The 14,088-nt window shown below is 40.6% G+C and overlaps 1 protein-coding gene across 1 annotated transcript in view; it reads left to right on the top strand.

Moving 5' to 3' along the window:
- LHFPL1 (LHFPL tetraspan subfamily member 1) overlaps positions 1-14,088 on the top strand; it is a 55,495-nt gene that overhangs the window by 27,009 nt on the left and 14,398 nt on the right. The window contains exon 3 of the mRNA XM_004379784.1: positions 181-279. Within this exon, the coding sequence (XP_004379841.1) occupies positions 181-279 (99 nt within the window). The remainder of the gene's footprint in view (positions 1-180; positions 280-14,088) is intronic.

The following is a 14,088-nucleotide window of genomic DNA, read 5'->3' as shown; positions in this document are numbered from 1 at the left end:
CTGTCTACTGCACCCCACCATCTATGGCAGGGCAAAGAAATACAGTTGAGTTCTTAGTATCATAGACATTTAGGGTAAAAGGGTAAGGGTAGAATTTGAGCTGAGTTAATCTAGAAGGAATGCTGGGATGACAGAATAATTGTTATTTTTTTCTACCTGTGTATATGCTCTTCTTTCCAGGGCTGCTGATAAGCTCAGGCTGTGCATTATACCCCTTAGGATGGAATAGTCCGGAGATAATGCAAACATGTGGGAATGTCTCCAATCAATTTCAGTTAGGTAAGGTGGCCTGGGTAGGATGGCAGTGATGGGTCATGGGAAATCTGTTTTCCAAAGTGCATTACCTCTTGAAGGGGACTCTGCTGTTGGTACTTGCTTGAACCTCTCTCACTCAATTAGCTTGTGGGAAGTGGTGGCTTGGCCAGACTTATTTGGCCTTGCTAACTCACAAGGGTTGGCCAGAAGTTCCACTTCCTTAACTATATCTTTCCACAGTCTATTATATACTTCCAATGACTAGTCCTGATAGCTAGGGTAGAGAAAGATAAAGATATACCATATCTGTCCTACTTGGTTGTTGGACCTATGAGTATAACAGTTTTTAAATAATATATGAATGATATATAATTCATATACCATAAAATTTACCCTTCTAAAATGGATAATCAAAGCATTTTTAGTATTTTTACAAGGTTCTGCAAACATTATCTAATTGCAGGAAATTTTTATCACCTCGAAAATAAAACCCATACCTATTAGCAGTCACTCCTCATTCACCCCTCCTTACAACCTCTTGCAACCATTAATCTACTCTCTGATTCTATAGATTTGCCTATTCTGGACATTTCCTAAAAATGAAATCATACAATAGGTGGTCTTTTGCAACTGGCTTTTTTCACCTAGTATAATGTTTTCAAGGTTCATCCGGGTTGTACCATGTGCTTTATTCCTTTTTATGACTGAATAATATTCCATTGTGTGGATAGATCATATTTTGTTTATATACTCATGAATTGATAAACATTTGTTTCCAGTTTGAGCTATTATGAATAGTGCTGCTATGAACATTTGTGTACACATTTTTGTGTGAACATATGATTTTATTTCTCTTGAGTATATACCTGGGTCAAATGGTAACTCTATATTTTAGCTTTTGAGGAACTGCTAAACTGTTTTCCCAAGAGACTGCACAATTGTACATTTCCACCAGCAAATGCATGAAGATTCCAGTTTCTCCACATCCTCATTAACACTTGTTACTTTCCATATTTTTATTATAGCCATCCTAGTGGGTATGAAGTAGTATCTCATTGTGGTTTTGATTTGCATTTCAGTGATGGCTAATGATGTTGAGCATCTTTTCATGTATTATTGCTCTCTTGTGTATCTTCTTTGGAGAAATGTCTATTCAAGTTCTTTGCGGATTTTTAAATTGAGTTATTTGTCTTTTTATTGTTGATTTTATATAACCTGGGTACTAGACCTTTTCAGGTATATGATTTGCAAATAATTTCTCCCATTCTGTGGGTTATCTTTTGACTTTCTTTTTTTATTGTGGTAAGTATACATATAACAAAACATTTACCATTTCAACATTTCACTTTTTTTATTGTACTTTAGATGAAGGTTTACAGAGCAAATTAGTTTCTCATTAAACAATTAATATACATATTGTTTTGTGACATTTGTTGCAACCCCACGACATGTCAACAGTCTCCTCTTCTCGACCCTGGGTTCCCCGTTACTAGCTTTCCTGTCCTCTCCTGCCTTCTTGTCCTTGCCCCCCAGGGCTGGTGAGCCCATTTAGTCTCGTTTTGTTGTACGGGCCTAATCTTTGGCTAAAGGGTGAACCTCAGGAATGACTTCAGTACTGAGTTAAAAGGGTGTCCAGGGACCATATTCTCGGGGTTTCTCCAGTCTCTGTCAGACCAGTAAGTCTGGTCTTTTTTGGTTAGTTAGAATTTTGTTCCACAATTTTGTCCAGCTCTGTCTGGGACCCTCTATTGTGATCCCTGTCAGAGCAGTCAGTGGTGGTACCTGGGCACCATCTAGTTGTACTGGACTCAGTCTGTTGGAGGCTGTGGTAGTTGTGGTTCATTAGTCCTTTGGACTAATCTTCCCTTGTGTGTTTAGTTTTCCTCATTCTCCCTTGTTCTTGATGGGGTAAGACCAGTGGAGTATCTTAGATGTCCACTCACAAGCTTTTAAGACCCCAGATGCTACTCACCAGAGTAGGAAGTAGAACATTTTCTTTATAAACTGTGTTATGCCAATTGAGCTAGATGTCCTCTGAGACCATGCTCCCCAGCCCTCAGCCCAGTAAATCGATCCCTCAGGGAGTTTTGATGTGTCGATGAAGCTTCTATGACTTTGCCTTGGTCAAGTTGTGCTGACTTCCCCAGTATTGTGTACTGTCTTACCTTTCACCTAAATCACCACTTATCTATCGTCTATCAACTTTTCACTTTCTTGATATCTTTTGAAGTAGAAAAATCTTTAATTTTGATGAAGCTCAATTTATCTGCTGCTTTTTCTTCTGTCACTTGTGATTTTGGTGTCATACATAAGAAACCATTGCCTAATCCAAGGTCATGAGATTTTTCCCTATTTTTTATTCTAAGAGTTCTATAGTTCTAGCTCTTAGATTTAGGTCTTTGATCCATTTTGAGTTAATTTCTGTATATGGTATGATGTAGGAGACCAACTTCATTCTTTTTTTAAAAAAATTATTATATTGTAGTAAAATAAACATAAAATTCAGCATTTTAACCATTTTAAAGTATACAATTCAGTGTCATTTAATATATTTACAGAGTTATATAACCATAACCACAGTCAATTTTATAACATTTTCATCATCCCAAAAGGAAACCCTCTACCTACTTGTTCTGTCTGTATTCTACATATTAATACATTTTTGGCCAATATTGAAAAGAAGAGATAAACTGTATCATCTCTGGCCCTTTTCTTGTCAGTGGCCTAAACATAATGACAGATGCAACTGCATTAACAGTTGTTTTCTTGTAAAGTGGAGGTGCCAGGAGCAGCAGCTGACCATGGAAGATACATCAAAACACCAAATGGAATTATAAATAAATTTCTTATAATGTGTTGGGAATTCCAAGCTTGTGGCAGGCTACAAGTATGGCCTTTCTCCTCAAAGGCCATCCTTTATCATTTTGGAGATTCTGGCAGTGTTAAAGCATCCTTGGCACGCTTTAGGTATAGTGTGAATAGATGGAAGAGACAGAAGAAAGGTATTCTGGGTATCCAGTGTCCATACCAATGTTCCTTTTACCTTGAGAGACCACATGGTACATTGAAAGATCATAAACTTTGGAGTCAAAGATCTCAGATGGAATCCAGGCCTTGCCACCTAAGTAGTTGTATAGGCTAAGTCACTTTATATCTGTGTTTCAGTTTCCTTCTCTGTAAAATGAGGATAATAATAATAACTGACTCATTGTTGTTGTGAGGATGAAATAATAAAAGGTGTATTAAAGTACCAAGCACAGAGTTTGGCTCAAAGATGGTGACCTTCTTTAAATGATAGCAGAACAGAATGTGCTGGGGGTAGCATTTACTTTGATTCCCTTGTGGGGTCCATATTCTACTACGTGTGCTATATTTTGGGGGGAGATGCACAGAGCCAAGAAAAGTCATGGTGTTTACCTAACTAGCAAAACCTGTAACCATGACTTGTGTGAGAGAGACAAAGGGGATAGAAAGGAGAATAGACATAGGCATTGTCAGTCTGCAAGGTGATTTTCAAAGTAACTGAAATAAATTTCTCACTCTGGCACTCTGACATGCCTCCTGCAGTCTCCGGTATGAAGGGTTCACACACGTCTCCATTCCCTCTTTCCCTAGGTTTCCATTTAAATTATCTTGAACCATCTACAAATATGACTTTTACCCTAAGTTTAACTATTGAAGATAAAATTTTTTAAGACAACAATCTTGATGTCTGTGTTGGATTAAACATAGCTACGCATTCCTTGACACTCTTTCCATAGAGATGCTAGGTCTATAACAACTTTAACCAATAGAGTATAGCAAAAATGACATCAAGCTGGTTCTAGGCTAGGTTTCTAAAGATCTAACAGTTTCAACCTTAGTTTCCTGGAGCTCTGGGCCACCATGTAAACAGTCTGATTACTTTATTGGAAAGACTTCATGGAAAGGCTCAGAGATAATTGGAGAAAGAGGGCAGTTCGGCTGAGCGACCTTCCATCCATCCCTTCCCAGGCACCAGATATGTGAGTGAAGTCATTCTGGATCTTCTATACCAGGCAGCAGAATACCACTGAGTGATCCCAGTTGATTTCATGGAGCAGAAGAATCCCCCTGCTGAGCCCTGACCAAATTGTGACCCACAGAATCATGAGCTATAATAAAATGGTTGTTGTTTTAAACTACTATGTTTTGGAGTAGTTTGTTATGCAGCAATGGATAACCAAAAAAAAAAAAAAAAAAAAGCCAAACCTTAAATGCATGCATGTGGGCGCGCGCACACGCACACACGCACTCACGCTTATCTATAACCTAGTTTTTTAAAAATTTATCAAAAATAATTCATGTGCCAGGAAGCTGTCTTCGAAATTTTTTGACATAGATAAGTGAGCACCTCCAGTGCTGCATCCGTTTGTTGAAACATCTCATTTAGTATTCCATCAATTCCTGGAGTCTTGTTTTTCACCAATGCCTTCAGTACAGCTTGGACTTCTTCCTTCAGTACCATCAGTTCCTGATCACATGCTACCTCCTGAAATGGTTGAACGTCAATCAATTCTTTTTGGTACAGTGACTCTGTATATTCCTTTCATCTTCTTTTGATGTTACCTGCGTCGTTCAATATTTTCCCTGTAGAAGCCTTCAATATTACCATTTGAGGCTTGAATGTTTTCTTCAGTTCTTTCAGCTTGAGAAGTGTCGAGAGTGTTCTTCCCTTTTGGTTTTCTAACTCCAGGTCTTTGCACATTTCATTATAATACTTTTATTTCATCTTCTCGAGCTGCCCTTTGAAATCTTCTGTTCAGCTCTTTTACTTCATCATTTCTTCCATTCCCTTTAGCTACTCTATGTTCAAGAGTAAGTTTCAGAATCCCTTCTGACATTCATTTTGGTCTTTTATTTCTTTCTGTCTTTTTAATGACCTTTTGCTTTCTTCTTGTATGATGTCCTTGATGTCATTTCACAACTCATCTGGTCTTCAGTCATTAGTGTTCAATGTGTCAAATTTATTCTTGAGATGGTCTCTAAATTCAGGTGGGTTATACTCAAGGTCATATTTTGGCTCTCATGGACTTGTTTTCATTTTCTTCAGCTTCAACTTGAACTTGCATATGAGCAATTGATGGTCTGTTCTGCAGTTGGCCCCTGGCTTTGTTCTGACTGATGATAGTGAGGTTCTCCATCATCTCTTTCCACGCATGTAGTCAATTTGATTCCTGTATATTCCATCTGGAGAGGTCCATGTGTATAGTCACTGTTGATGTTGAAAAAAGGTATTTGCAATGAAGAAATTGTTGGTCTTGCAAAATTCTACCATGTGATCTCCAGCTGGAAGAGATTCAAATTTGTGCCCACTCCAAAGAAAGGTGATCCAACAGAATGTGGAAATTATCAAAAAGTATCATTAATATCACACACAGGTCAAATTTTGCTGAAGATCATTTAAAAGCGGTAGCAGCAGTACATTGATAGGGAACTGCCAGAAGTTCAAGCCAGATTCAGAAGAAGTTGTGGAATAAGGGATATAATTGCTGATGTCAGAAGGATCTTGGCTGAAAGCAGAGAATACCAGAAAGATGTTTACCTGTGTTTTATTGACTATCCAAAGGCATTCGACTGTGTCGATAATAACAAATTGTGGATAACACTGTGAATTTTGGGAATTCCAGAACACTTAATTGTGCTCATGTGTAACCTGTACATAGACCAAGAGGCAGTCATTCAACTAGAACAAGGGGAAACTGTGTGGTTTAAAGCAAGGAAAGGTGTGTGTCAGGGTTGTATTCTTTCACCATACTTAATCAATCTGTATGCTGAGCAAATAATCTGAGAAGCTAGACTATATGAAGAAGAATTGGAGGAAGATTCATTAATAACCTGTGATATGCAGATGACACAGCCTTGCTTGCTGAAAGTGAAGAGGACTTGAAGCACTTACTGATGAAGATCAAAGACTACAGCCTTCAATACGGATTGCACCTCAACATAAAGAAAACAAAACTCCTCGCAACTGGACCAATAAGCAACGTCATGATAAACAGAGAAAAAATTGAAGTTGCGAAGGACTTAATTTTACTTGTATCCACAATTAAAACCCATGGAAGCAACAGTCAAGAAATCAAATGATGTATTGCATTGGACAGATCTGTTGCAAAAGACCTCTTTTAAAGTGTTGAAAAGCAAAGATGTCACTTTGAGGACTAAGGTGAGCCTGACCCAAGCCATGATATTTTCAGTTGCCTCATATGCATGGAAAAGCTGGACAATGAATAAAGAAGACCAAAGAAGAACTGACACCTTTGAATTATGATGTTGGTGAAGAATATTGAATATACATGGAGTAGCAGAGGAAAGAACAAATCTGTCTTGGAAGAAGTACAGCCAGAATGTTCCTTAGAAGAGAGGATGGTGAGACTTTGACTCATGTACTTTGGACATGTTATCAGGAGGGACCAATCCCTGGAGAAGAACATCATGCTTGGTAAAGTAAAGGGTCAGCAAAAGAGAGCAAGATCCTCAATAAGATGGATTGACACAGTAGCTGCAACAGGCTCAAGCATAACAACGATTGTGAGGATGGTGCAGGACCACGCAGTGTTTCGTTCTGTTGTACAGAGGGTTGCTATGAGTCAGAGTTGACTCGATGGCACCTAACAACAAAAGCAACAATTCATGTGTATGACAAAATAAAACAGTACATAAAGATTTAAAATGAAAAATCAGTCTTTTTCCCAACCCCAAAAAGATGGAAGCCTCCACTGACAGATGAGCAGTGACTGCTCTTGAGGTGCATTAGCCGGGAATTGAACCAAGGTCTCTCACATGGAAGGCAAGAATTCTACCACTGAACCATCACTCCTCTTTGAAAGTTTACAGAATCTAAATATTTCTAATGGGACACAGCTATTTTAAGTGAGCTTATAAAATCATCATGTTATCAATAGCAGTTAATTCTAAGGTAAGGTCTGTACCATCTATCAATGGATCACATTTGCAGCATGTTCTCATGAATATGATCTAGTCTAATCCTGAAAAACTCATGCATGGCAGATGGTAATATATCCATTTTATAATGAGGAAACCCTGGGACTTGAAGAGGTAAAATGATTTGTCTAAGGTCACACATGGTGCCTGTCTCCCAATTTCCTGTCTTGTGTGTGTTGCAATGATTTTTTTCCCTCCTCTCCATTGGTGAGGGTATGTTGAGTCATTGGAATTCTTTTCTTTAAAATACACTTTAGCTCTATTGTTTTCAGAAACAAATGTCTGAAATACCATGGAAAGTACCCAGTTTAGCATCCTGTCCCCCCACCCTCATCTTTTGCCTCAGTCCTCTATCAATCTTTGAGTATAGAGTAAAAAATAAATAAAGCAGTGGCTGGGTCTGTTGGGATTCTGGAAGAAGTCCCCAGTGGAATGGCTGTGTGTGGGAAATTGTAAAGTGCCTCTAGATTTGACTCACACTAATAGAGGCAGCTAAATTGTCCTGCTGAACTTGATCATAGAAGAAAGAAACACAAATGTGTGTGTTCCACCTGTCCTAAGATCATACGCTCTCTACCTGAGGCCTCTCTGGTCTTCTGGGATGTCTACCCCTTATCTGCTTCTTAGCTCAGTCTCCCTTCTTGAGAGAAAGAGATCTTGTGGGGCTGGAAGGGTGAGTGATTGGAGAAGGGTTGAGGAAGGCACAGCTCTCAAGGCAAAAACAACATTTGAAAAATAAATCCCAAAGGACTTGCCTCCAAAGGTCTAGACTACTTCCTTCCACTACCTCACCTGTTTCTAGGATCTCCTCACATATTTCCCTGTTCATCTTCCATGTCCCCTGCAGTCCCAGTCCTCCCCCTGTCCCTGGTCTGTTCTCCTCCACTGGCAGATCACTTCCTGGACTTTCACCAACAAGTCTTCAGTTGAGCAGTTTAGGCAATTGACTCCCTCTCTTCTTTTCCTTCATTTAAAGAAGAAACAAACAATCAAATATATAAAAGGAATCAGAAAAAGGCAAACATTAATCAGGAGCTTGCATTGAAACCTACAATGGGAGGGACCTTGCAAGTCAGTCATTGGGTTGGTTCATTTATAGCTAGAAAAACTGAGGCCCAATAAGCACAGGTGACTTTCTCAAGGCCACACAAGCAGGGACCTTGGACTAACTTCCTGACTCCCAGATTCACTATAGATGATGCTCAATGGCAATCCAATATTTGTTTGTTGAATGAATCACTCATTCAATAAGAAGGGGAAAGTCAGGCAAAGGCTACCAGCAACAGCCCAGTAAGTGCCATGCTTTCCCACACCTTAATCTGATTAAGTAAGCTTTGATAGTTGTTAATCGGATTCTAGCCATCAAAAGAGGATTTCATGGATTTGATTCCACACTAATGAATCCTTGAGAAGTCCAATACTAAATTGATGCATTCAGTTCCACCTCTTAGTTATCCTTCATCAAGCCTCTGATTGGCATTAACAGAGGTTGGAGAACCCATGGGACGAGGGCTGGGTATAGATTGCATAGTGTTAAGAGTGGACTTTAACATCAGCTACATCCTCAGCTCTGTAACCTCGGACAAGTTATTAAGCATTATGAATGTGTTGATGCCTTTTGTGGATTGAATTGTGTCCCCCCAGAATGTGTGTTAACTTGGCTAGGCCCTGATTCCCAGTATTGTGAGGTGGTCCACCATTTCATGATCTGATGTGATTATCCTATGTGATGTAAATCCTAACCTCTATGATGTTAACGGGGCAGGATCAGAGGCAATTATGTTAATGAGGCAGGACTCATCCACAGGATTAGGTTGTATCTTGAGTCAATCTCTTTTGAGATATAGAAGAGAGGGAACAGACCTCATTACCACCAACAAGAAGAGACAGGTCCTTTGGACCCAGGATCCCTGCGCTGAGAAGCTCCTAGACCAGGGGAGGATTGATGACAAAGACCTTCCCCCAGAGCTTTTCCCCCAGAAAGAGAAAGCCTTTCCCTGGTGCTGGCACCTTGAATTTGGACTTCTAGCCTCCTAAACTGTGAGAGAATAAACTTCTATTTGTTAAAGCCATCCATTTGCGGTATTTTTGTTATAGCAGCACTAGATAGCTAAGACACTAGCTCATGGGATTGTTGTGAGGATTAAATGAGACTGTGCATGCAAAACAGTGTTTGGTATATATAGTAACCCATTGTCTGTTATCATCATCATACCAGAGATGGAAATGAAAATGCTCCCAGTACTTTACTTTTCAGAAGAAGGAAGATTTCCAGCTAGGAAGCAGTATATATAGCATAGTGGATGAAAGCACAGGCTAAGGGTTAAAATCTGTGCCCTGACACTTACAGTTGTACAACTGTGTGCGTGCTGCTTAACCTCTGCATCTCAGTTTCCTCATCTGTAAAATGTGAATTGATAACAGTATCTTTTTCCATAGAGTTATTGAGAAGATTAAATGAAGTAATACACATAAAGCTTTAGCGGAATAGGCCGCATTAAATGTAAGTTACTCTTAGTAGGTAGTCAGCCCAGTTTTCAAGAGCTTTGAAGGGGATCTTTGAAGGAGATGCCCCAGGCTTGGCTTCTGGGAGGGAGGGAAGGACACACCCACCTTGGCAAAGACCTGCAACAGAGGGTACCAAAAGGCCTTGTGTGTGCTCTCTGTGTTTCCTCTCCCAGAGGCCCATTTCCTTTGCTCTTCCATCATTTCCTCTCATTCTTGCCAGTTCAAAGCCTTTTATGGTGACTTGGGGTTTGGCCTTTGTGGGTTCAGCGTCTAGGCATTTCCTGTTACCTTTCCTCTCTGTCGGTTTCCTTCTTTATGGACAGTCTGTTTTCTTGTGCTCACCAGTGCACAACGAGGCAGTTTTATACATTCTCATGCCCACAGAGGGGCAGCAGTGAGGTAGAAACAGCCGTGGCCCAGGTACCAGTAGATCTCGATTCTAATTTCCCTAAGGTTGCTTGGGTAAGTCCTCTTCCCACGCTGGGTCTTGGCTTTCCTGTTTTTACAAAGAGATCTTTAGACTAGACTGATGAGAAACCAGAGGATCCTGGTACCTACCTAGCTCCCTGTTGTGACCCTTCTACCTTCATGATCAGGCTTTTGATCTAATTTCATATTTATCTATTTTGTTCTTAAAAAAGGAGAAGGGTGATGCAAAAATAAACCAATCTACTTATGACAGCCCTCCTAGAGGAGAGGAGCCCTTTAGTATCGCTCACCCATGGGGGCAGGGGGCAGAAATTAGTGAAGGAAGTTGCCAAATACAACCTGTCTATTGGGGCAACATTAGCTTGAATGTCCTGGAAGCCATACCTTCTGGAAAACTCACAGCTCAGGTGTTGCTTAAGATTTTTCAGTTTCCTAACTTTCCCACACAGAGAGGAGCCTCCATTCATAGGAGAAGCTGGGCTGATCTGGAGAGGCAGAACGGAGTCAGGGTGTCAGTAAGTGGTGAAACTTCAAATGCATATCCCTAGTTCCCGGCACACTCTCAGTGCTCTGTAAATGTTGCATTGAATTGATTAAACAAATTCTAGTTCAGCTATGATGCTATCTTCCGATGTGACCATAGACAAGGTGTCTCACTTCTTTAAACCTGTTTCTCCACGACTAAAGTGAGGTGGATATTCCCTATCTTCTTGGGTTGCTTCGGCCAGGAAATGACAAAGTGCACATAAATGTGCTTTATGAAAACAATGCCTTACAGGTGTAAGGGATAAAAGAATTAGATTTTTCCTCCCTAACATTTTAGTGGCTAAACTTCGGTGCCAGTTTTCTCACTGACCATCTTCTATTCAAAATAGCGAGGTACTTAAAGTAATGAGACTCTATACATCCCATAAGACTCTAAGCTATTTTCACTTTGAATAGAAAAAATAATGGTGGTGCTTAGAAACATTTCTACCTCTCCTGAAATAGCCCTCATGAGCAAAGAGTGCTCACCCCTGAAGTAGTCGATCCCTAAGGTGATTTCCAGCTTGACGATTCTAGCGGGAGACAAGGTCCACAAAGGCCTCAAGGGCAAGTTGTCTGCTTTATTTGGCCTTGTTTCCCCAAGACATTGTAGAAGGGCCTAGCTCTTAGTAGGCTCAGTGTCTGAAACAATGAATACAGAATTGTGAACCGGTTGTCTATACATTAGATCACCACGCGATGGCAGTAAAGTCAGGAGAATTCATTCTGTGCTTGGTTTCTTTCTCAGTCCTGCCTCTTGCCCTCAGGTCCAAGCATGTGAATCAAACTTAATTTCTTTCTTACACTGGATTTCCTTCCATAAACTTTGGCATCTGCTTCCTTTTTTTCCCCTCACACTTACTATTTGTCTTTCCCTGCCTACTGGAATGATTCTGTATCCTCAGACTTTATTTAAAAACAGAACCCATTTTTTAATGGGGATGCTAATACTGCAGCACCCATTTCACAAGGGCGAAATGAGATGATGCACATCACTCACTTAGTACGGTACCAGCACTCAATAACTCTTAACAATAATTTTATTATTATTATTCTTATTGTTATAGGTTAGACCAACCCAGAAGGTTTTTGATGAAGTGGAACAGGTTTCAAATGCAGAAACTAGGAGGAAAACTTAAGACAAATCATGCAACTGGTAGGATCAATTTCCTAACAAAGTTAGAGTTACGGGGATCAAAATATATGTCTGTGTTCTTTGTCAGATAATTTTTTAAGTCATCTTCACAAAGACACACCCAGGTGAATTGTGAGAAAAAGCATTACAAATGCATCTTTCAAGTGAAGGCCCCTAGCACCGCATCAGGCACATTGTAAATTCTCAATAAAGGCTCCCTTTATTTTTCCTCTAAAAGCAACAACAGGGAGGTGGGGCCAAGACGGTGGAGTAGTCAGATGCTTCCGGTGGACCCTCTTACAACAAAGACCCAAAAAAACAAGGGATTCGATTATATATGGCAATCTGGGAGCCCTGAACATCAAAGGCAGAGGTGAGGAACCAAATTGAGTGGTAGGGGGAGGGAGGGATGGTTCAGCAGCAGCCAGGAGTTGCCAGTTGACCTGGCAAGAGCCTGAGCCCTTAAGCCTGATCAGCTTTGAAGTAAGTGGTGAGGCAGGCAAGCAGCCATGCTCAGGAGGCATGTTTTCTGCACCAGGAGAGACCTAGCACCAGAGACTCTACATGGCCACCCAGAACCAGTGAGAAGCAGCACTCCAGGAAAGATAAGTACTTGCGTATGGCTTACCACATGGATCAAAAACACCCACCTTAGGGAAAAACCTCTCTCCCATTTACCTCCCCGCTCCCTGCTCTGAACTGGGTCCCAGAACGGCTTCAGCAATTGCCAAGTCCCCTGGGCTGGAAGTAGGATCCTCCATCACACGCCCAGAGCCATTCTCCCTGCCTTGGAGAGTGAACAAATTAACAAAAAGGGGAAAAAATAAACTGCTGGTTCCCCTAAGCCAGGAAACCAGGACAGACACAGCTCCTTCGCCTAGGCACAGGCATAAGGGATCCAGAGACTTTGAGTGCCTTTATCCCTGCATAGACTTGTGTGGGCCCATTTCAATGGTGTAGGCCCTCATTACCACAGTACAACAGGGTATATACCAGAACTCTAACTTCAAGAAGGTGTCCACCAGTCCTTACAGCCAACAGAATTAGGTGCTCATAGTCTGGCTGCAAAACCTACCCACCTATGTGCTCTAGGGAACAGGGACACGCCTTCCTCCTGGACACTAGGGGGTGGCTGTCAGCCCCCTGCCTTGCTCAGAGTGTGTCCCCTTGCTGCAGCTAGCTGCCTGTGCCTACACCAATCACCCATGCCTGTCTATGGCTGTAAGTGAGAGCCTACACCACACACTTGGTGGCTATCTACCTGGGCACCTGAGCTGAATCCATACAGGAGGAGTGGGCGGACTCCTAAGCACACATACCTAGTAACAGATCTAACCACCTGGTGACAGGACATTAGAGCTTCAAAGGTGCCAATAATTAAACTAGCTCATACAAGCAGCCTATCTGGGCATATCAAAACAAAACAAGAAGTTAGGACACAGTAAGCAAACATAAAATAAATAAATACAATAACATATTAATGGCTCCGAGATAACAGTAAATATGAAACCACATAAAGAGGCAATCCATGATGGCTTCCGCAAGCTCCTAAAATAAAGAATCTAGAGGAGGAAAATTTCTTGTAATTACCAGAGGCAGAATATAAAACATTAATATACAGGACTCTTCAAGAAATTAGGAAGGAAATTAAGCAAAACACAGAACACGCAATAGAGGAAATTAAAAAGATTAGAGAAGAGCATAATAACAAATTTAACAGGCTGCAAGAATCCATACAGAGACAGCAATAAAATCCAGAAGATTAATAATAAAATTTCAGAATTAGACAACTCAGTAGAATGTCATACAAGCAGAATTGAAGCAATGGAAGTCAGAATTAGTGAGATTAAAGATAAAGCACTTGACACCAACTTATTTTAGGAAAAATCAGATAAAAGGATTAAAAAAATGAAGAAACACTAAGAATTATGTGGGACATTATCAAGAGGAATAACCTACGAGTGATTGGAGTACCAGAATGGGGCGGGGTGGGGGGATAACAGAAAATACAGAGAGAATTGCTGAAGACTTGTTGGCAGAAAGCTTCCCTGATATCATGAAAGATTACAAGATATCTATCCAAGATGCTCATCGAACCCCACATAAGGTAGATCCCAAAAGAAAGTCACCAAGACATATTATAATAAAACTTGGAAAAACCAAAGATAAAGAGAGAATTTAAAGAGCAGCTAGGGATAACCAAAAAGTCATCTACAAAGGAGCATCAATAAGAATAGGCTCGGACTACTCAGCAGAAACCATGCAGGCAAGAA

This window comes from Trichechus manatus, unplaced genomic scaffold, assembly GCF_000243295.1.
Source record: "Trichechus manatus latirostris isolate Lorelei unplaced genomic scaffold, TriManLat1.0 scaffold00068, whole genome shotgun sequence".
NCBI classification, from domain to species: Eukaryota; Metazoa; Chordata; class Mammalia; order Sirenia; family Trichechidae; genus Trichechus; species Trichechus manatus.
The sequence above is the reverse complement of the archived record's forward strand: the minus strand, read 5'-3'. Positions and strand labels throughout refer to the sequence as shown.